Below are 23,548 nucleotides of genomic sequence, written 5' to 3' on the forward strand. Positions count from 1 at the left end.
GCTGGAATTCTGCCAAATGAGCTCAGATCCCCAGAAAAACTAATGACATTCATCGGGCTGGAAGTAAGGGAGGAGCCAGTATCTTTTCTTTATGAATTATCAGAGCTGGCTTTAGCTCTGTGGAGACCCCAGTCATTGAAAGGACTATGGTGCCCTTGTCACCAACACACGCATAATTCAAGATGAGTCTAATTAATTCCAATAAAGTTCTGATTTTCTCATGAGAATAACTTCAATAAGTTAAATATGAAATATAAAATCACATCCAGAAAAAATTTAGAGATGCCCCTTCTACCTTGTTAAGCATGTGCATAATTTACTTATTGAGTAATTTATCACTGTATATTATGCACAGTTGAAGGTCTGGGGGCTGAGAATCCTTTACCTGGCTTAAAATTAGCCAAGGCTATAATTATCTTTCATACCGTTTGAGATTTATATTATCTTCTGCCTTGTGCCCATTCCAGTGAGCACCCCAGGAAAGAACCTATAATAGTGCCTTCCTTTTGCACCTCCTCTAACCTCCTCTTTCAGTGGTGGATTCCCAGAGATTCCTTCCACAATTCAAGGGTCCTTCATCAGAAATTGAAAAGCCTTTGTTGTAACCACTATATCTGCCAATGCTGCATGACGAGAGTCTGGAAGAAACTACAGAATAGGAGAATTCCCAAAAGATCATACCTGGTCAGTCCAGGGAGCCAATAGTTAAATGAAGCACTACAGTGGGCTCTATAACCACCATGCACTACTGCATGTACCTCACAATCATGCATATCACAAGTCCCCAATAATCTCCTTGGATAGGCCCTTGAATGACATCCTTTTACTGCTAGGTTCCTGCCACAGCATACTATTCCTAAACACAAAATAAGTTTTTATATACTTTGCAATTCATGTATAAATGTATTTCTTTAATGTTTTTATTCAGCTTTCTATGCCTTGTATGTATATGCACGAGTGTTTTCTGTCTTCAGTTATAAATGCTGGAGCATAGATGCTAACATTCCATAGTTTTCTTTACACAGCACTTTGTACACTGCTATATGCCATTAGACACTTGGAAATATTTTCCAATAATATGATGATGATACAGGGATCTTCACCCAATGGCTAGGATACAATTTACCAAGGAAAGAGTGGGGTAATTAAGAGATACCAGTCTTTCTATGACATTATATGCCTTTGTCAAAGAAAAGCCTGCTGAATACTCATCCAGCATATATATGCAATTTTAGTACTATCATAGTCTGCATTTGCAGCTCTAATTAATAAAACCCAATTCCAGCAAGGCCTGAGATCATGGGCCTGAATTTCTGCCCCTATCATCTGATCAGTTTGTGGTCCTTCCCTATACCATTCAGATCTATTGTCTACCTCTTTGTCAGACTTGATGAAAGCAGAGCCTGTGGTTAACTGCTGCTGACCCTTATACTCAGGCCCTGTGCTAAAGGCCTCATCTCTACAGTTGCTATGGAAACTGTCCCCCTCCTCTCCCTATAACCTATTCTGGCTCTCTACCTCCACGTGGCACTCTTTTCCAATTGCAGAAGAGAAGGCCTGCACATCTCTCCATGCTCTTGGCCAGATTTGGGTCTGCAAATGGTGGGGCAGAGATGTAGCAGAACATTGTCTCATGTGTCATATAGGGTAGGGCAGTCCCACCATCTGATGTTCTACCAGTACTCTTCTTTCTCCCTCTCTGCTACAAAAAGGCTTTTCAGAGGGGCTGGCCCTGTGGTTGAGTGGTTAAGTTCGCGCGCTCCACTGCAGGCAGCCCAGTGTTTCGTTGGTTCGAATCCTGGGCGCGGACATAGCACTGCTCACCAAACCACGCTGAGGCAGCATCCCACATGCCACAACTAGAAGGACCCACAACGGGGGGGGAAGAATATACAACTATGTACTAGGGGGCTTTGGGGAGAAAAAGGAAAAGAATAAAATCTTTAAAAAAAAAAAAAGGATTTTCAGAGCCATGAATTTTTTCCTATTGTGATATAATTGACATATTATATTAGTTTCAGGTAGGGCCACATCCAAATTGATTGCAGAATGAACTGGCTGTTTTCCTATATCACATGCTCCATGATAGGGACCAGGATTGCTGTGAGTACTTAACATGCAGACACTGTCCAATCCTCAGGGCCTCTAGAGAGCAGGTGGATCAGAACGTGGCTTGCAAGCAGTCTTGCTGAATCAGGTACTGTTCTCTTTTCTACCTTGTACCACCTCCAAAGTATAAGGCAAATGGGATCAAAAAACGTGCTGTTGGAGTCCCAAGGTGAAAACAGCTCTCTGTCTGATGCACACATTTACAGAGTGATTCAGTATCCTGGTTAAAAGAAGACGCTGGAGTACAGAGTAGGTGGTGCGGACACAGTGAGGAACGCGGGAGGGTGGACTTACAGCGCGCACCGTTTTTATAAGGATGTTCCAGTCATAAAACAGTGCCAGCCTCCTCTGTCCTCTTTCCCATCCCCTGGTTCTTTGGTTTTGGAAGGGTCAACCTCTTCTCTGGTTCAAACATTGCCCATTCTGTTTGGAGAATTCCCTGGGGGAAACAATACCACCGTCTCCCAAGGTTACCCAACTCACTGTCACATTACTTGTAGTTAGGAAGGTATTTCCTGGGTTTTACTCAATTTCCCCTTGCTGCAGTCTGAGCTCATAGCACTCGAGTCCTGCACTCAGCAGAGATGGAGACTAGCCAACCACTATCTTCGGAATAACAACTCACCAGGGACTCAAAACCGGAAGGTCATTCTGTCCCTCCAATACTGCGCAGCCTTCCTGAGCACCCCCAGGGCCTGGGGCAATGAGGACGGGGAAACCGAGGACGGAATCTAGGACCCTGGCAGGTAGTGACAAAAAAAAAAAAAAAAGCACGTGCCAGACAACGACAATTCAGACACACCGACACAGATGGACACAACCATACAACCTCGGAGACACAGAGGGACAAGATGGCTCCCCTCAGTTCGAGAGAGTCTACGGAATTGCCAGATAGTACTCATCCGGGAAACATCCTAACTAGAAGCTTCTTCCGGCGCCGAGGCAATCGACTCGCCCCTCCACCCCATCCCTCAGAACCCCCACCCCTGCCCAAGTCGGAGTGGGAGCTTCCACCGGAAAGTGAGTGTGGGCTGAGGCGGGTGGCCACCACCCCCGAGGCCGAGCGAGACCGCAGAGCTCGAGCATCCCAGCCCCAGCCCAGCCCCTGCGGCGCCAGTGCCCCGCCCCCTGACAGGCAGCAGCCAATGGGCGGCTCCTGCCGCCGGCCTTTAAGAACCGCGCGCACTCTCCCTGCAGCGGACGCTGCCGGCCTAGCACTCCTACGGAGTTTCCATGGAGACCGAGGCTGGGCCCGGGCGGCCTCGCGGCGTTGCCATGGAGACAAGTCCCGGGCTGGGGCTCCGAAGCCCCGGCTCACCGCTAGCTCAGAACCCTGCGGAGCCGCTGTGCGAGGCCGGAGCTCCGGTGGCGGCGGCACGCTGGGACCTGCGGAAACACTCTTTGCTCATCGTGATCGGCGATATCGGTACAGAGAGTCAGCTGAGGGCCGTGAGGGCCCACCTTGAACAAGGTGAGCCGCTGTCCTGGCTGTACTCCGGGACATCCTCTATCCCTTGCTTCTCCGCCATCTGCATTCACCTCCCAGAGCGTGTGTCTGCATCCTCCATCCCTAGTGTGCACTTCCTGAGATCTGTGCGCCCTGTTAATCTGAATCATCAGCCCCTGTCACCTGCATCTTCCATGTCACGCGTCCGTATCCTCCCGAGCTGCCAACATCTTGCTCCCCCATCCTTCCCGCGCACCCCATGGCGTTCCGCAGTCACCCTGAGGCAGGGGAGCTCTGTGCAGCCCCTGGGGCCTTTCTGGTCACACCCCTCTTTCCCGCAGTGTCTTGGACCAGACGTCCTGAAAGTCCTCACCATCCCCTGGAGACTCCATATCCCTACCTTAGTTTCTTCTTTAGGATCCCTGAACAGGCACAGGGTGCTTTCTGAATGCTGCGGACAAATCTCAAATCTCCCAGTGCCGGCGGCGACAATGAGGGAGTGACCTTCGTGGCCACAAGCTCCCCAGTCCTCACCTCCCTCCCCAGTTGCCTGCCTGTGGCGCAGTGCTGCGGAGCCACCTGCGGGTGGAAGCAAACCGCGGAGGGGTGGAGGCAAGGAGCGGGGCATAGGAGAGTCTAGAATCCTACTGAGCTGTAAGGACTGGAAAGGCAACTCTAAGTGTCTGGGAATGGGCCCTTCATTGTCACTTCTTTCACAATTGGCATCTCTGCGAGAAAATTCCTGCATATAAACTCATCAAGGACCAAGTTTAGCCTAAACTCTGCCCTTCTCCCTCTGGCTCAGGCAAAGCTCAAGAAAGGCACAGGATGGCAGATAGACATAGGCATTTGCCACTTTTCTTAAAGACATCAGTAAGGCTGATCATGGCAGCTGTCCTTACTCCTTCCTTCTCCTTACCCCTTCCGTGAGCTTGGAAGTACTCCCTTAAGTCCAACCCTTCTGATTTCATCTAGAGCCCTCCTTATTTCTTTTTCTCTTACAGGGATTCTCTCCTGGAACATTGACTTATCATCCTTTGACTTGAACCAACAATTGAGACTCTTCATTACCCGGCACCTAGCTCACTTCTCCTCAGAGGTCAAAGGTTAGGACTAGTGTCATTTGTCTCAGTCCTTTGGGTGAAGGCTGGTCATAGAAGAGCAGAGGTCCAGTCTCCCTGGCAGAACTGGCCTTGTGGGAGGTTTGGGTCGGGGAGAAGGGAGGGACTCCTGAGGGGAAAGTTGTAAAGTTCCATAGCTATCCCCACATACCCAGTACACTTTGCAGACAGATGGTGTGATGGTGGAGGGAGCCTGGAGAATGTAATTTCTACCTGAAAAGAGGGTGGTTTATGGACAGCTGTTGACGTGCACTAAGAGAGTGGAAGTACTTCTCTTGAGTGATCAATCATCTCCCATGCAAAAATCCACTCTTTCTGTGTTCCCCTTTCTGTATACCCTAGCCTCCTTCCTTCCCTTTACAGACCCCTTGAATCCCCCACTCACCTTCCCACATCCTTGCTTAGCAATTTCCCTCAGGCCGCACAGCCTACCCTCCAGGTTTCAGGGTTTCTGGTTCCTCTTCGGCTTAGCTAACAGATCTCCAGAGCAGAGCAGAAACCTGGTACCAAAGGCTGATGAGCACCATCAAATCTGGCGTGTAAGCAGGGTCTCCTGAATTTCCTGCTACAAGAACTAATCATACTCTGAGGTTTGGCTCTGAGATCAAAGTTCACAGGTTACAGTTTCCCATTCTGCTGGGTGGGAGAAATGGGTCAGGGATTTGAGAAAATAATATTTTAGGAGCTATCATTCCATGACAGTATCTGTGGGGAGGCTGCAGAAGGTCCTATATCCCATTATAAAAGTACTAGGCATCTGGTCATGTTATTGGTAAATGTTGGCACACCAGTCCATGCATCAGTGCCTTTATGGAATACAAAATCCATCCAACTCAACAGTGACTGCCACCAAATGACTGAATTCATATCTTATACAGATAATTCTCAATTATCCAGCATAGTAAATAGTCACCTCCCCTTCTCTCTCTGCTCTGTCTGCTAACTGACACATCTTTGGTCATTTCCCTGATCACTGACTCCTCTAGAGATGCTCCTGGAGAGAGAAGACAAGGTTAACATGACTAATGCTCCATTGTCCTAGGAATATGTGCAGCATTTAAAAAATGTGAGGCTGGCATCTTCTTGACTTTTTGCAGGAGTTAGAAAGCAAGGCTCCAAGTCACCACAGGAGACAACCTGGTGCAAAATTCACCTTGTGAAGCTAGCTTCCTGTGAAGCTAGCCACTCGCTGTTTTGAGACTGCCTTCTGTTTAGAATTTTACTCATGTCATGGCTTCTTCCATTAGCACTGATGATTGAAAATCAACAGTTTTACCACTTATTACTCCTAGGAGCTTTGACACAAGCCTGGATAAGAGGATGACAGCAGATGAAATTAATAACTGAATTAAGTTTGGGGAGTATCTGCTGATGTTAATAAGTCACACTAAATTCTCTAACCTTAGCCTTTTGGCCACATAAACTTAAGAGTTGCTGCTTTCTGGAATGATGTAAGCATGAACAGACCTTAAACCAAAATGCTTAGCCATTCTTCAGGTTAAGATGCAGGGATTCTTGGGAAGATGCTTATAGGGAGATGCCTAGTTATTCTCAGGGACCTCTCGGAAACAAGCACTGATATATAAACACCTCCTAGATCTTTTCAGTCAAAGAGTTTTGCCATAGTGTCCTCAAGGGGCTTAGGGCCTACACCCAATATCAAGGCTTACTTTAGTGCACTGAGTTTTTTTAGGTTTGGACATTTTCATGGTGGCCTGTTTATATCCCAAGAGAATAGTGGAGAATTTCCTGGAAAAATCCACATGGCTCAAGACAGCCACAGCCCCACCCTGGCTGGCTCCTCTTTCAGCTGTCCCCACAAACAAAAGTCAGGCCGGAGCAGCTGCAGACACTGCCCCTCCCTTCAGCCTCCCATTAGTGGGGAAGCAAAGGGAACCAGGCTGCTGGGATAGGCTCAAAGGAATATGCTAGTACAAGGGGACAAAAATGCATCCTACAATGACAGAGAGAGTACAATCGTTCCTAGCCATCCCCCCTTCACACCCTCACACACCTAGAAAAAGAGGAACCTGCTGATGGAGAGTCAGTGGCCCAGCTCCTTCTAGTGGTCAAATCTGGTAAAGGCTTTCCAAGGTGAATTTTGCACCCGGTTGTCTCCTGTGGTGACTTGGAGCCTTCCTTTCTAATTCCTGCAAAAAGTCTGGAGCCTCCAAGCATTATAAAACAAACCCAGAAACAAGTAGGACAGCAGAAAACTGAGCTTAAATAACATTCTGATACTTCTACTGTAGGGCCCCTATAGGAAAGGGAGAGGTCTTCATAATTTATAATTCATGATTGATATTCTAGGACTCTAAAAAACACAGTCTGAAGGAGCAGTTTGGAGACCTTCTGTCTGACTCTCCATTACCACTGATGTGCTTAGGAAGTGCTAGTTCTGTTACTTCTGCAAACATGAAAGCCATTCTAAAGTAATACAGCAGCTCTTTGGCCCCTACAACTGGGGTTTGCATTGTTGTCTGAAATGGGAAAGCAGGGACATGAATAATACTTTAAGTCCCTTCCTGCAGGCACCTCCAGATTTACCTGGGAACTAAGGGTACTCTAGGGTTGGTCTGGTCTGAGATTCCGATTTAGGATTTCCCTGATCCCCTCAGGGGACTTCTCATAAATCTTCCACAAAAGGGAAACAGACTTCCAGGGGCAAAATTTTGCATTGTAGGTTTAGGATTCTAGGAATGAAGCACTTTATCATCTTTTATCCATACACTCCTCACAGCATTATTGGAGGATGGTACTAATATTATACTCATTTTATAGTTCAGGAAGCAAGCTTGCAGAGAGGTTAAGTGGTTTGTTTAACAGCATCATTAGTAAATGGTACAGTCAGGTCTCAAATCCAGGACTTCTGATCTCACTTTGTGTCTGAGCGCAGGCCTGTCTCTCTTCTTTGGCATCTCACCATTTCATTGCAGCAAAAGCCAGGAACACAGTGAAGGCAGGGTTGGTTGTGGTGGGTGGCTGTTCAGAGGGTGAGGGCTGAAGGAAAACTCCAATAACTTGGAACCATGCCCGGGGTGTGGCCCTTGGGGGTAGCAGCTAAGAATAAGGGTAGGTTCTGCATTGGGCTGGGAAATTTTATTTTGTTCTCAAACCAAATGTTTACTCAAGTTTTCCTCTTAGCACACTCCGGAGAGCACTAGAAAGCAGAGAGGAGATTGAAGGTTTGAGGTAGGAGGAAATAGGAACTATGAAATTGCAGAAGGGAGTGTTTCCCTTTTGTGATGCTCGGAACTCAGCCTTGGTTTGTGTTGTGTATCTCTGCAGATGGCCTCCTCTATCCAAACGGGGCTGTTGCCATGTTGCTGCTTTGCATCCCCGGATCTAAGCAAGGATTCCTTCCTCTCCGTTCTCCCCCACCCCCCTCCACCCCACCCCACCCCCAGTACTGGTGACTCAGCTCCTCCTCTCCTCTGGCGGCAGTTAAGGGGGGATGGGGGATGCTGAGAGCAGAAACTATTTTGGCTTTTCTGACCTTCAAAAGCAGTTCTTGGCAGCCTGGGGCAAGGGTGGGGCTGGTGCTGGGATAGGAGTGGGTGGATGTCAATGTGAAATAGCCTTAGGAGTTGGCCAGCTCTGGGGAGGGTTGATGGAAGGATAGAGGGCAGGGAAGGACTAGGTGGGAGCAGGAGCATCACCCAGTTGGAACTGAGTGCTAGAGTTCTCCAGATCCTCCCTTTGAGTCCTAGAGCACATCACTAAATCTGAAACAGAGGTAGAGGTAGAGACTAAGGGAAACCAGAGTCAATAGTAGAAAGATTAAGATACTATAAGACAGAGATATCAAAGAGACATAAAAAAAGGACAGAGACAAGGAGAGAACAGGGACCCAACACCCTACAAAGTCATTATAAATTTTTTTTAATCCAAAGAGTACTCTATGTTAGCACTTTATGTTAACTATAGGCCACTTGATAATTGGCCTACAGTAAGAAAATCTTGCTTATGCCTAGAGCCCCAGTGATCCTCCTTGGTCCTTGTTAATTCTTTCACTGAAAGGCAGAAAGTGCCCTCCCTCTTCCAGAGACTGCCTCTTCAGACCAGATGACCCAAGAATTCCAAGTATCAGTGCCTGTGTGGTTACTGTGCTGGTGCTTTGGCACAGAATTGCATGCAGCTCCCAGGGTCCCTGTGCCCCACCCTAGATGGGCTAGAGACCATGTGTACACTCCAGAATTTCAAACTACCCTCCAACCTAAAATGAGAATTATTTCTGCTCTCCCATGGTTTCTGTAGCTGTGGCTCAGAAGCCAGCAGAGCTCAACGCAACTCCCATCCCCAGCCTTCATCTCAAGCAGTCCCCTCACCTCTACCCCATGCTTTCAGGCCCCCAGCCTCTTTGTCTCCTGCTTCTCCAGGGATTGAAGGTCACTCCCTGGGTCTGAGGGGAGAGGCAGCAGATGGTGCCTGAGAGAAGAGGGAGGGCAGGCAGCCCAGACCTCCTGTATCCCTGCAATGTGCATAGCACAGGGCTTTGGTCTTTTCACTGATGCTAAAAGAGTATTTCTTGACTAAGCAGGGTTGGGGGAAAGGGCCCTGTGGACCATTGGAGACCACCCTGGCTCTCTGAGCTGCTAGATAACTCCTCAGCCCCCAGAGCCTAGCAGAAGCACCAGAGCACTGACATTGTGAAGGTAAAGAAACAGTTAAATCTCCAGTGCCTCGTCATGGACCAGCCCCTCTTCCCCGCCCTGGCACCGCCCTCCTCATCAAGCGCCCCCCCCCTCCCACCCCAAGTGCCGCAGACTCTTCCCTGAAGCTGCCGGCTGAGGCCGGAGCTGCAGCCTCCATGAGGGGCTCCCTCCCACAACCCAGGGTAAGAACCGAACGGAACCGAAGGGCTTGGCATGGAGGGTAGGGGATGCTGTGATAGGGAGATGGAATGGGGGTATCGGGATAGGAGTTGATACTTAATCTGATGTGTTTGGAACTAGCCCAGTGGGGTGGACAGAGGAGGGGAATGGAGACAGAAGATGAGCATTACTGGCTGTGGGGCCAGCCTGGACAAGAACCAGGAGAAGGCCAGTGGGGCCGGGACTGTGACAGTCCTTCTCTCAGGCTGGGCTGGGAGACATCAGCCTAGGGACAGCAGCAGAGGGTGGTGTCACTGGCTGTGCCTCTCAGCCTGGGGGGCCGGAGGAGTTTGAGGGGTATGTTTTTGGGCAGGGCAGAAGAATCTGAGGGAAAGGCGGATGTTATAGGAATGCATCTAATGGGAGGGTCTCTGGGTGTCAGCTGCTAGACTGCTCAGCTGCTCCTATGCTGGGGGTAAGCGGGACAGTGAGTTTTTGCCAAGTAAGGGAAGGTGGGAGATACTGTAGAAAAGAAGGGAGGAAAAGGTCATTGAGACGTGGCACGCACCTCTTCACAGACCAACCTATTTGCAGTGGGTTCCCTGCACCCCATTTCCTGCAACTAGCTTAAGACCGGGACTCTAAGCCCCCTTTCTGGCTCCCTCCGGAGACTGAGAGGCCACTCTGGAAATTGAGAGCACTCTCTCCCCAGCTGCTGCCCTGCATTCCGAGTCTGTCAACCCCACAGGTTCCCAGTCTCAGCCCCACCCCTACCTCATCTCTGCTTCTCTTCCCAAGATGGGGGCTCTTGAACAGAGGAGCCAGTTTCTTCTCCCTCTCTGTGTGCCCCCTTCCCCTCCCCGCCATGCAGAAGCAGCCAAGAAAATGACTTGTCATGCTGGGGTGGGGGGTGGGGGCGGAGCTGGAGCCTGAGCTCAGCGCGCACACTCACACACACTCACACACTGCGGCAAACTGCAGCTGCCCGAGCGGCCCCCCCTCCCCTTCTGCCTCACTGCAGAGACACCTGCCCTCCTGCCTGCTCAGCCTCAGCTCCCACAGCCCACCCCATACCCCATGGCCAGCCAAGGGAAGTACCCCTGTCTCACAAGAAGTCTCTCCAAAGAACAAGGAAAAACAAGTCAATTCCCTTCAGTGTGATTGCTGGGGAGCAGAAGAAAGAGGGCTTTCTCCCAGGCCTGAAAAGGAGGGGCGCAGGATATAAACTGTGTAGTTGCCAGCTAGAACTGGAGAGCACATGAGTGAGGGATATGGTCTTGCACCAAGACAGGAACTGGGATCAGAGAAGTCTAGTGGCTATACGCAGGGGACTGTAAGGAATGGTGGACTGGGGAGGGGGAATGGTAGACAGAAAGCAAATCAGTCTGTACCACAGATATTTCTCTTTCTGACTCTCCTAGCTCAAATGTGTGACCTTGTGTATATGTGGTGGTTTGGGGGTGGGGGTAGGAATTGCCCTTCTAAATCTGTACTACTTAGGGCTAGCCTAGGGCTGGGTGCTCCCTGAACCTTGATATCCCTCACCTGCCCAAGCCCTGCCCCTGCCTGTCTCTGAGGTGGTTCTCATCCTCTGAACTGACCTCAAAGCTTCCTTCAATTCCCAAGTTAATAGAAGAGAACCCTTGAACTCCCCTTGGGCCCCACCCACCCTGTATGGGATTTGTTCTTCTGACACCATCTATGGTTCATTTTCCCCGCAGCTGCAACTGCAGCCCCGTCTGCCAGATCCGCCTGATCCTGGCACCATGGCTCTTCCTCTTAACAAAGGCCCTGGCCCTAGGCTCCTCTTGTCTGAGCCCCCAGAAAGAGGAACGAGCTGGGTCACAGAAGAGGGTCTAGGGGACAGATTATGAGCACTCCCACCAATATCCTCCAGACAGCCCACTCCCCAGGCTATCTGTTTAACTCTCTGTTTATAAGGTAACTCCACTGTATGCTACAATTGGGAAGGGGGATTGCAGCATCCTTCTTCACTATCTTCTGTCTAACCTGACTCTCTGTTGCCTTGCTTGGTGTTTCATGTGAGTCTGGAGAAGGGAAGTAGATAGGGCATTTAAGGTGTCTTATCTTTCTCCATGGCCTGGGGAATACTCTGAATCTCTTCTTCCTTATTTGTTTTTTGTTTTTGAACTCTGAATTCCCTCTCCATGGCAGAAGGCCCACAGGAGGGGGGCAAGGATGAGAGGAGAAACTGTTCACAAGGGATGGGTTGTAGGGTAGTGAACTAGGCCTCTCTGGTGAGATGGGAGAGGGAGTTGTGAAACCTTTGGTGGTTGGAACAATTTGATTGTGTGCATGTTTGTGAGTGCAGGCTTGGCCTCTGAGGAACCAGACAACAGAACAAGAAGTTATAAGTCCTATTTCTACTCTTTGAATTGTAAAACCAATTTAGATAGTACAGACTTCTCCGAGTCTTTTGGAACGGGAATTCTGGCCTTGGATGGGGATTGGAGGGGAGGATGGGGAGTCTAGACACTGCACATAAGCGCCCATCTCCTTATTTCCAGGCACTCTGCTGGCATGAAAGCCCAGGGCAGAGGCAAGCTAGTCAGGAAAGAGCTGAGTGAGGATCATCCTCCCAGGAGCCCTCCCTCCAGCTGAGCCCCCCATCCCCAGGCAGCACCAGGAGCTTAGTGCCGGAGAAGGACAAAAGCTTCTTGTCAACAGCAGTCTGAGGCGGGAGTTCCAGGCAGAGGGGGTGGGGGCACCGTGCAGGCAGAGGGTGCGGCAGATGAAGGGAGGGAGGCAGATGAAGGGAGGGAGACGATAGCCAATGTGGGAGAGAGGATGAGGAAATCCTGAAAGGGAAGGACTGGAGGGGCCAGACTCTACACCTTACTTAGCAGTTTCCAAAGTGGCAGGATCTAGGTAAGCTAGGCTTCTCTTTCCCCTAAGCTCCACTTTCTGATAGTGCATTCTTTCCTCTCCTGCCCTACACAATGCCTCTCCATCTTAGTCTATACCCACTCTCTTCAATACAAATTCCTGCATCTCTCCCTCAGGCCAGAGGACCCTCTGCCACCAGAGTGAGATCCTAGAGACCATCATCCTGGTAAACCCCAGTGCCAACAGCATCAGCTCTGAGGTAAGGCCAGGCCCTGTGCCTTGCCACGAGGGCCTGCTGAAAGTGCTGTAACCCACCCTGGCCAGTGCTACTGCCATAAGGTCAAGAATTCCTGGACTTGGCTTTGAACTATCCTCTCTGCCATTTAAGCTGCCTTACAATCCCTAGCTCCACTCTGGAGGTGTTGTGGGGAGCATGTCCTTGCAGTACTGAGAGAGGACCAGGAGCATTCAGTGCCCTTTCCTAGGTTTCCCACATCTGTAACCACTCCTCTCCTTCCATTCTAGGTTCACCATCTCCTTAGCAGCCCATCAGCTCACAAACTACTGATCTTGAGTGGGCAAAGTTTAGAGCCTGGGGGAGATCTCATCCTACAGAGTGGCACCTACTCCTATCAAAACTTTGCCCAGGTCCTTCACAATCCAGAGGTAAGTTCCATGTCTGAGTGTCTGGTGGAACAGAATATGGAGTATGGAGAATGGGACTAGAGCTGTGGGGAAGGATCCAAGGAAGGGAAAATCTCATTTGCTTGACCACTGGGGGCCCTGGCAGAAAGGTAGGAGATCACCTCGGGGAGAGGTAGAGATTAGCAGATTGAATCTGAGTTGGGTTAAGACAACCCCAGTGTGACCTGATCAGCCTTCTATCTCCCATTCCTCTAGATTGCCCAATTGCTCAGCAATAGAGACCCTGGAATCCAGGCCTTCCTCACTGTGTCCTGTTTAGGGGAGGGTGATTGGAGCCACCTGGGACTATCCAGTTCCCAAGAGACCCTACACCTCCGGCTAAACCCTGAGCCCACACTGCCCACCATGGATGGCGTGGCTGAGTTCTCCGAGTACGTCTCTGAGACCGTGGATGTGCCGTCCCCCTTTGACCTGCTAGAGCCCCCCACCTCAGGGGGCTTCCTCAAGCTCTCTAAGCCTTGCTGCTACATCTTCCCCGGTGGCCGTGGGGACTCTGCCCTCTTTGCCGTTAATGGTTTCAACATCCTGGTGGATGGTGGCTCTGATCGCAAGTCCTGCTTCTGGAAGCTGGTACGGCACCTGGACCGCATTGACTCAGTGCTGCTCACACACATCGGGGCAGACAATCTGCCAGGCATCAATGGACTCCTGCAGCGCAAAGTGGCAGAACTGGAGGAGGAGCAGTCCCAGGGCTCTAGCAGCTACAGCGACTGGGTGAAGAACCTCATCTCCCCTGAGCTCGGAGTTGTCTTTTTCAACGTGCCTGATAAGCTGCGGCTGCCTGATGCCTCCCGGAAGGCTAAGCGCAGCATTGAGGAGGCCTGCCTCACGCTGCAGCACCTAAACCGTCTGGGCATCCAAGCCGAGCCTCTGTACCGTGTGGTCAGCAACACCATTGAGCCGCTGACCCTCTTCCACAAGATGGGTGTGGGCCGGCTGGACATGTACGTCCTCAACCCTGTCAAGGACAGCAAGGAGATGCAGTTCCTCATGCAAAAGTGGGCAGGCAATAGTAAAGCTAAGACAGGCATTGTGCTGGCTAATGGGAAGGAGGCTGAGATCTCGGTACCCTACCTGACATCTATCACTGCTCTGGTGGTCTGGCTACCAGCCAACCCCACTGAGAAGATTGTGCGTGTGCTTTTTCCAGGGAATGCTCCCCAGAACAAGATCTTGGAGGGCCTGGAAAAGCTTCGGCACCTGGACTTCCTACGCTACCCTGTGGCCACACAGAAGGACCTGGCTGCTGGGGCTGTGCCTGCTAACCTCAAACCTAGCAAAATCAAACAGCGGGCTGACAGCAAGGAGAGCCTCAAGGCCACAACCAAGACAGCTGTGAGTAAGCTGGCCAAACGGGAGGAGCTGGCTGAAGAGGGAGGCAAGGAGGCCCGCTCAGAACTGGCCAAAGAGTTAGCTAAGACAGAGAAGAAGGTAAAAGAGTCATCTGAGAAGCCTGCAGAGAAGCCTGCCAAGCCTGAGAGGGTGCGGACAGAGTCGAGTGAGGCATTGAAGGCAGAGAAGCGAAAGCTGATCAAAGACAAGGTGGGGAAGAAGCACCTGAAAGAAAAGATATCAAAGCTGGAAGAGAAAAAAGACAAAGAGAAAAAAGAGATCAAGAAGGAGAAGAAGGAGCTCAAGAAAGATGAAGGAAGGAAGGAGGAGAAGAAGGATGCCAAGAAGGAGGAGAAGAGGAAAGATACCAAACTTGAGGTCAAGAAGATTTCTAAGTCAGACCTGAAGCCCTTTACCCCTGAGGTACGTAAGACACTCTACAAAGCCAAGGCCCCTGGCAGAGTCAAGATGGACAAGAGCCGGGCTGCCCGTGGGGAGAAGGAGCTGTCCTCTGAGCCCCGGACACCACCAGCCCAGAAGGGAGCTGTACCAGTCCCAACAGTCAGTGAGCACAGGGAGCTGGCCCTGTCTTCACCAGAGGATCTCACACAGGACTTTGAGGACATGAAGCGTGAGGAGAGGGAGTTACTAGCTGAACAAAGGGACATAGGACTAGGAGAGAAACCACTCCCTCCAGACACTATGGAGGAGGGACTCCCAAGCATAGCTGCCCAGGGGGCGCCACTCTCTGTCCCAGGGCTGGAACAAGAAGAGCCTGTGGTAAAGGAGAAAGAGGCTGTTCCAGACATCCTTGAGGAACAAGGCAGCAAGGACAGAGGCCCAGACTCTGGGGCAGAAACAGAGGAAGAGAAAGATACCTGGGAGCAAAAGAAGCAGAGGGAAGCAGAGAGGCTTCCCGATAGAACAGAAGACAGAGACGAAAGTGAACCTGAGGTAAAGGAGGATGTGATAGAGAAGGCTGAGTTAGAAGAAATGGAGGAGTTACACCCTTCAGATGAGGAAGAGGAAGAGACAAAGGCTGAGAGTTTTTACCACAAACATATGCAGGAAACCTTGAAGGTAACTCCACAGGGCAAGGAGGCTCTTGGAGGCCGGGATCTGGGACTCCAAGGCAAGGCCCCGGAGAAGGAGACTTCGTCATTCCTAAGCAGCCTGGCCACACCTGCAGGAGCCACTGAACATGTCTCTTACATCCAGGATGAAACAATCCCTGGCTACTCAGAGACCGAGCAGACTATCTCAGATGAAGAGATCCATGATGAGCCAGAGGACCGCCCAGCTCCACCGAGATTTCCTACAAGTACATATGACCTCCCTGGGCCTGAAGGTCCTAGCCCCTTTGAGGCTAGCCAGCCTCCAGACAGTGCTATTCCTGCCACCTCCAGCAAAGGCTATGGAGCACCAGAAACTGAACTTACCTACCCCCCAAACATGGTGGCCGCTCCTTTGGCTGAAGAAGAGCACGTGTCCTCAGCCACCTCAATCACTGAGTGTGACAAGCTTTCTTCCTTTGCCACATCTGTGGCTGAGGACCAATCTGTGGCTTCACTCACAGCTCCCCAGACAGAGGAGACAGGCAAGAGCTCACTGCTACTTGACACAGTCACAAGCATCCCCTCCTCCCGCACTGAAGCCACTCAAGGCTTGGACTATGTGCCATCAGCTGGTACCATCTCACCCACCTCCTCACTGGAAGAAGACAAGGGCTTCAAATCACCACCCTGTGAGGATTTCTCTGTGACTGGGGAATTGGAGAAGAAAGGAGAGATTGCAGGGAAAGGCTTACCTGGAGAGAGAGCCGTGGAAGAGGAAGAGGAGGAGACTGCAAATGTAGAGATGTCTGAGAAACTTCACAGTCAATATGGAACCCCGATGTTTGGTGTCCCTGGGCACACCCTACATCCAGGGGAACCAGCCTTCGGAGAAGTGGAGGAGCGCTGCCTCAGCCCAGATGACAGCACAGTAAAGATGGCCTCTCCTCCACCATCTGGCCCACCCAGTGCCACCCATACACCCTTTCATCAGTCTCCAGTGGAAGAAAAGTCTGAGCCCCAAGACTTTCAGGAAGCAGGCTCCTGGGAAGACACTAGGCATACACCAAGTGTGGGCAGAGAAGATGCTGCAGAGGAGACAGTCAAGCCAGGGCCTGAAGAGGGCACACTAGGGGAGAAGGCAAAGGTCTCTCCTCCCAGGAGTCCCCTGGCCCAGGAATCACCCATCAATATTGCTGAGGGACATATAGGCTGCACCATCCAACTGTTGCCAGAACAGGACAAAGCAATAGTCTTTGAGACTGTGGAGGCAGGAGAATCCACAGGCCCAATCCTGGGATCAGAAGCCCTCCCCAGAGATTTGAGAACATCACTCCAAGAACCTGGCGAACCTCAGAAAGATGAGGTGCTCCAATTTCCTGACCGAGGCATCTCCCCTGAAGATGCAGAGTCTCTCTCTGTCCTCAGCGTGGTCTCCCCAGACATCGCCAACCAAGAAGCCATCCCCAAGTCTACCTGTGGCCTGACAGAACCACAGCTACACAAAGACCTTTGGCCAGAGGTATCTCCAGAAGATACCCGGTCACTTTCTCTGTCAGAAGAGAGTCCCAGCAAGGAAACCTCTCTGGATATCTCTTCTAAGCAGCTGTCTCCAGAAAGCCTTGGCACCCTCCAGTTTGGGGAACTAAGCCTTGGAAAGGAAGAAAAGGGGCCTCTGATGCAGACTGAGGACACCTTTCACCACCTAGCCCCTGCATCTATTCCAGAACCCCATGCAGGCACAGTGTCACCTCCCACAATGGGGACCACAGGATACTCTGCACAGGCAGACATCACAGATGAGAGCCCTGAAGGAAAATTACCTGCCAGCTCCTTCTCTCACTATACACTGTTGGGAGATGGGAAGCACTCACCTGGAGGGATGACAAGCCCTGGTGAACACATTCTAACACCTGATAGCTCCCTCACCAAGAGTCCCGAGTCTTTGCCAAGCCCTGCCATGGAGGACATTGCCATGGAGTGGGAAGGTAAAGTTCCAGAGTTGAAAGACAGAACACCAGAGCAGGACAAGGGACTTGAGGCAAAGGATGAAGTCCTACAGCAGAAGGATGAAACTCTGGAGCAGAAGGATATTGTCATAGAGCAGAAGGATACAGGCATTGATCAGAAGGATGAGGCTCTGGAAGAAAAGAACAAGGCTGTGGAACAGCAGGATGAGGCTTTAGAACAAAAACGCAGAGACTTAGAACAAAGGGACACAGCCCTGGAACAGAAGGACAAGGCCCTGGAACAGAAGGACAAGGCCCTGGAACAGAAGGACAAGGCCCTGGAACCACAAGACAAAGACTTGGAACCACAAGACAGAGACTTAGAGCCAAAAGATAAGGACCTGGAACAGGAGGACAAGGTTCCAGAAGAGAAAGATGAAACCTTAGAACAAAAAATCAGAGATTTTGAACATAAAGACAAGGTTCCAGAGGACCAGGTCCCTGAACTGAAGGGCAAACTCCTAGAACAGACAGACAAAGCCCCTGAACAGAAGGACAAGGCCGAGGAACAAAAAGACATGGACTTAGAACAAAAAGGCAAGGCCCTGGAACAGAAGGACAAGGTCTTGGAAAAGAAGGATCAGGCCTTAGAACAAAAATATTGGGCCTTAGGACAGAAGGATGAAGCCCTGGAACAAAACAATAAGTCTGTTAAACAGAAAGATAAGGTTCTTGAAGAAAAAACTCAGGAGCAGGAGAGCCTAGTACAGGAGGATAAAACCATGAAACCAAAGAAGATCCTAGAGGAAAAACCTCCAGAAAAAGTCGAGGCTGTGGAACAGAAGGAAGAAGCTCTGCCAGAGAAGACTAAAGCTCTGGGACTAGAAGAGAGCCCAGTGCAGGAGGACAAGGCCCAGGAGCAGGAAGAGAAGACCTGGAAGGAGCAGGATGTGGTCCAGGAGTGGAGAGAAACATCTCCAACCAGAGAGGAGCCATTTGGAAAACAGAAAGAGCCTGCCCGGACATGGGAGGACACATCTCCTGAGCAGGAGGACAGGTACTGGAGGGGCAGAGAGGATGTAGCCCTGGAACAGGACACATACTGGAGGGAGCTGAGCTGTGAGCGGAAGGTTTGGTTCCCTCATGAGCTAGATGGCCAGGGGGCCCGGCCACGGTACACAGAAGAGGGGGAGAGCACTTTCCTCGATGAGGGACCAGATGATGAGCGTAAAGTGCCCCCCTTGGAGCACACACCCCAGAGTCCCTGGGCCTCAGACTTCAAGGGTTTCCAGGAGCCCTCCCCACAGAAGGGGCTGGAGGTGGAACGCTGGCTTGCTGAGTCACCAGTTGGGCTGCCACCAGAGGAAGAGGACAAGCTGACCCGCTCCCCTTTTGAGATTCTTTCTCCGCCATCCTCTCCACCTGAGATGGCTAGACAGAGGGTTCCTCCCGCCCCAGGAGAAGAGAGCCCTATCTCAGAGCCTAAGCCCATGCTACCTATGAGGAACGAACCCACCACCCCCTCATGGCTGGCTGACATCCCACCATGGGTGCCCAAGGACAGGGCCCTGCCCCCTGCACCCCTCTCTCCAGCTCCAGCTCCCCCCACGCCTGCTCCAGAGCCACACACTCCTGCGCCCTTCTCCTGGGGCACAGCTGAGTATGACAGTGTGGTGGCTGCAGTGCAGGAGGGGGCAGCTGAGTTGGAAGGTGGGCCATACTCCCCCCTGGGGAAGGACTACCGCAAAGCTGAAGGTGAAAGGGAAGAAGAAGGTGGGGCTGGGGCTCCTGACAGTAGCCCCTGCAGCTCAAAGGTCCCAGAGGCCAGCGAGAGCCATGGTACCAAGGAACCCGAGCAGACAGAGCCAGAACAGAGAGAGCCCACACCCTATCCTGATGAGAGAAGCTTTCAGTACGCAGACATCTATGAGCAGATGATGCTTACTGGGCTTGGCCCTGCGTGCCCCACTAGGGAGCCTCCACTTGGAGCAGCTGGGGATTGGCCCCCACGCATCTCAACCAAGGAGGAGGCTGCTGGCCGAAACACATCTGCAGAGAAGGAGCTTTCATCTCCTGTCTCACCCAAGACCCTCCAATTCGACACTCCAACCTTCAGCTATGCAGCCCTGGCGGGACCCACTGTACCTGCCAGGCAGGAGCCTGAGCCAAGGCCAAGTGTGGAGCCCAGCCTCATCCCACCTGCAGTACCCCCCCGTGTTCCTATCCCCTTGAGCAAAGGCCCAAGCCCCCCTCTTAATGGCAACATCCTGAGCTGTAGCCCAGATAGGAGAACTCCATCCCCTAAGGAATCAGGCCGAGGTCACTGGGATGACAGTACTAGTGACTCAGAGCTGGAGAAGGGGGCTCGGGAACAGCCAGAGAAAGAGACCCAGTCCCCAAGTCCTCCTCACCCCATCACTGCGGGGCCTCCCACATTGTGGCCTGAAAGTGAGGCACATACTAGCCCTTCCTCCGACTCACAATTGGGTCCTGCCCGACCCAGCCTGGACTTCCCTGCTTCAGCCTTTGGCTTCTCTTCATTGCAGCCAGCTCCTCCACAGCTGCCCTCTCCAGCTGAACCGCGCTCGGCACCCTGTGGCTCCCTTGCCTTCTCTGGGGACCGAGCTCTTGCTCTGGCTCCAGGGCCCCCCACCAGAGCCCGGCATGATGAGTACCTAGAAGTGACCAAGGCCCCCAGCCTGGACTCCTCACTGCCCCAGCTCCCATCACCTGGCTCTCCTGGGGCCCCTCTCCTCTCCAATCTTCCACGACCTGCCTCACCAGTCCTGTCTGAAGGCTCCTCCTCTGAGGCCACCACGCCTGTGATTTCAAGTGTGGCTGAGCGCTTTCCTCCTGGCCTGGAGGCTGCGGAACAGGGATCTGTAGAGCTGGTCCCAGGAATAGAACCAGCTGCCCACAGCCTCTGGGACCTCACTCCTCTGAGCCTTGCACCTCCAGCTTCACTGGACTTGGCTCCAGCTCCAGCTCCAAGCCTGCCTGGAGACATGGATGATGGCACCCTGCCCTGCCGCCTGGAGTGCTCAGGGGCAACCACCAAGAAGCCAAGCTCCTTCCAGGGTCCCTCTGGGGATTGTGCCACCAATGGCCCAACTGAAACCAGCCCCAACCCCCCAGGCCCTGCCCTAACCAAGGCTGAGAAAGAAGAGGCCGAGGTCTGCCCTGCCTGGGAACGTGGGGCCTGGCCTGAGGGAGCTGAGAGGAGCTCCCAGCCTGACACGCAACTTTCCTCTGAGCAGCCCCTGTGCCCTGGAGGGGCCTCGGGAGGCCAACCTAGAAGTACCTCCCCTGAGACTGAGGCTGGGCCCCAAGGATGTGCTGCTGAACCCCGGCCCCACCGCGGGGAGCTCTCCCCATCCTTCTTGAACCCACCTCTGCCCCACTCCACTGATGACAGTGACCGCTCAACTGAGGAAGCTCGGCTGGTAGGGAGAGGGGGACGGCGCCGGATGGGGGGCCCAGGGGCCACGGGGGGCCCATGCCCTGTGGCAGATGAGACACCCCCAACGTCAGCCAGTGACTCAGGCTCCTCACAGTCAGATTCTGACGTTCCACCAGAAACTGAGGAGTGTCCATCTATCACAGCTGAGGCAGCCCTTGACTCAGATGAAGATGGGGACTTCCTGCCTGTGGACAAAGCTGGGGGGATCAGTGGAACTCACCATCCCAGGCCTGGCCATGACCCACCCCCTATCCCCCAGCCAGACCCCCACCCATCCCCTCCCCGCCCTGATGTGTGCATGGCTGACCCCGAGGGGCTCAGTTCAGAGTCTGGAAGGGTAGAGAGGCTACGAGAAAAGGAGAAGGCACAGGGGAGAGTAGGGCGCAGGGCCCCAGGCAGGGCCAAACCAGCGTCTCCTGCACGGCGTCTGGATCTTCGGGGAAAACGCTCACCTACCCCTGGTAAAGGGCCTGCAGATCGAGCATCCCGGGTTCCACCCCGACCACGCAGCACTCCAAGCCAGGTTACCCCAGCAGAGGAAAAGGATGGACACAGCCCCATGTCCAAAGGCCTAGTCAATGGACTCAAGGCAGGACCAAGTAAGTATGCCATGAAAAGTGGGAGAGATTGTGGATTGGGGCTGGGTGTGGCTGGTCAAAGGCTCCAGTTGTGGGAGGAAGGGATAGAGGTTGCCAAAAGCATTCTACTTCCCTCTACAATGAGTCCTGGCTTATCTCTACAGCGGCCTTGGGTTCCAAAGGTGGCTCTGGCCTCCCTGTATATGTGGATCTCGCCTATATCCCGAATCATTGCAGTGGCAAGACTGCTGATCTTGACTTCTTCCGTCGAGTGCGTGCATCCTACTATGTGGTCAGTGGCAATGACCCTACCAATGGCGAGCCGAGTCGGGCTGTGCTGGATGCCCTGCTGGAGGGCAAGGCCCAGTGGGGGGAGAATCTTCAGGTGAGTGGCAAGAGACGCCAAGGAGGTAGTCTGGCCAAAGCTTACTCAGACAATAGGGAAACAGTCTCTATTCATAAAAAGACCGAGCCCTTCCTATGGGCAGTGAGACTACTTCCTGGACCACCAGGTGCCCCATCCCCACACTTACCTTGCCTTCACATTCTCACATCAGGCATGTTTTGTCTCCCTCCTAGGTGACTTTGATCCCTACTCATGACACAGAGGTGACTCGTGAGTGGTACCAGCAGACTCATGAGCAGCAGCAACAACTGAATGTCCTGGTCCTGGCTAGCAGCAGCACCGTGGTCATGCAGGATGAGTCCTTCCCAGCCTGCAAGATTGAGTTCTGAAAGAACCACTCTCCCTTCCCCAAGGATCTGCTCCCCCAGCTCCCTTAGAGAATGGCTACTGCTGAGTCCTTTGGGGTCGAGGGACATGGGAACTGAGGGGATGGGGGACAGGATGTTTTGTGGGGACTTGGGATGGACTAAATGAGAGGGGTTGTCCCTCCCCCTCATCCCTATCCTAGAGGAGTCTCAAAACCAAAGGTAACAGGGATAGGATAGGGGGAAAGTACAAAATTAGGATAGGAGGTCATCTGATGCCTAAGGACCCTGAAGTGACACCCTCTCCTAGCACTGCCAAGTGCTGGTATTGGGTGGGGAGTGAGGATGGGTGTCAGAGAGCAACCTCCTCCCTCATGGAGGGAGATCATATCCCCAACCCCAGGGATCTCTTTCTCTCTATTTATTTAGCATCCCAAGGAAGGATTCCAATTGTAATTTATGTGACCTGGGGGCAGGATACTGTCAGTGAGGTGCCCAGAGCTGCACCCTTTCTTCCATCTCCCATCCCCTTACCCACCAGGGTCTAGGTTCCCGCAGGGGTCTAGGGGTACACCGCTGCTACACTGTCCCACTGCTTCCCTCTGTATCTGAATGTCTCAATCCAAAACTTGAAGCTGTTTTGACACACGGACTGGTGAGAGAAGAAAGGAGCTTATCCTCCCAGCCCTTGCTTCATACCATTCACATCCCAGAGCTGTGCCCAAACCAGGCCTACTGGGCAGCACAAGGGGCAAAAAGAGCCCAGCCCCAATCACACAATTCTTCCAAGTTCCCTGACCTTATGAAGTTTTCACCCACCCAGTCCCATTATCCTGATCCCTTCTCATCCCCTGCTTGGCTTCTCTGCATGTGGTCATCTGCTGTGGCCTGGTGTGTAATGGGTTAAGAATAAGCCACTGCCTGACATCCCAACATTTGACACCCCAGCAATGTATGACTCCCCCAACATTCCACTATGCCATCCTGCAGCTAAAATGGGAATACTGGCTGCCTTTCCAGCCTCAAACTCTTGGACAGAGGATCTGGGAGATGGAGGCCATGCCAGAGGACTTGGGGAAAATGAGAGGGAGGAAGGAAAGAGGGAGAGGAAGCTGAGCTAAAGCCTAACTCCTACTGAGTGAGATGAAAACAGGCCAACAATACCACCCCAGGAAAGGACCTCGCCCCAAGCAAGCCAATGAGCAGCCCTGCTAGACTACTGCCGGACTGAGATCCAGACGCTCGTCAGGGCTCGGCTTCTCTGCCAAATGACTGTGTGGAAACCAAAATGAGCCGGCCTGTGTTCTTCCTAGTTCCCACCCTCCCTGTGCTGCTGTGCTCTGCTCCTCCCCACACTTCCCTGCTATAGTTCCCAGCTGCTGTAACAGAGCCTCCAACTCTAACAATAAATGAAGTTCATTAC

General features: G+C 52.2%; 1 protein-coding gene across 5 annotated transcripts; it reads left to right on the forward strand.

The window, feature by feature from the left end:
• Positions 1–3,342: 3,342 nt before the first annotated feature.
• MAP1A (microtubule associated protein 1A) lies at positions 3,343–23,540 on the forward strand. 5 transcript variants are annotated; one of them, XM_046653741.1, is made up of 8 exons: positions 3,364–3,580; positions 4,561–4,662; positions 12,515–12,597; positions 12,864–13,004; positions 13,239–18,433; positions 19,349–21,435; positions 21,579–21,799; positions 21,994–23,540. In XM_046653741.1, exons 1-8 carry the CDS (start codon positions 3,385–3,387, stop codon positions 22,147–22,149), a joined length of 8,181 nt encoding a protein of 2,726 aa, XP_046509697.1. In that variant the 5' UTR covers positions 3,364–3,384; the 3' UTR covers positions 22,150–23,540. The 5 variants fall into 5 exon arrangements, with proteins under 5 accessions (XP_046509692.1, XP_046509697.1, XP_046509694.1 ...); XM_046653738.1 differs by having other exon boundaries at positions 13,239–17,711; positions 17,979–21,435; XM_046653736.1 differs by having other exon boundaries at positions 3,343–3,580; positions 13,239–21,435.
• Positions 23,541–23,548: the final 8 nt, after the last annotated feature.

This window comes from Equus quagga, chromosome 2, assembly GCF_021613505.1.
Source record: "Equus quagga isolate Etosha38 chromosome 2, UCLA_HA_Equagga_1.0, whole genome shotgun sequence".
NCBI lineage: Eukaryota > Metazoa > Chordata > Mammalia > Perissodactyla > Equidae > Equus > Equus quagga.

Coding starts and splice junctions, on each gene's coding strand:
- MAP1A (XM_046653736.1), top strand. CDS start 3,343: ATGGAGACCGAGGCTGGGCCCGGGCGGCCTCGCGGCGTTGCCATGGAG. Junction 13,005..13,238: donor AGGTCCTTCACAATCCAGAG/GTAAGTTCCATG, acceptor CCATTCCTCTAG/ATTGCCCAATTGCTCAGCAA. Junction 21,436..21,578: donor TGGACTCAAGGCAGGACCAA/GTAAGTATGCCA, acceptor TTATCTCTACAG/CGGCCTTGGGTTCCAAAGGT.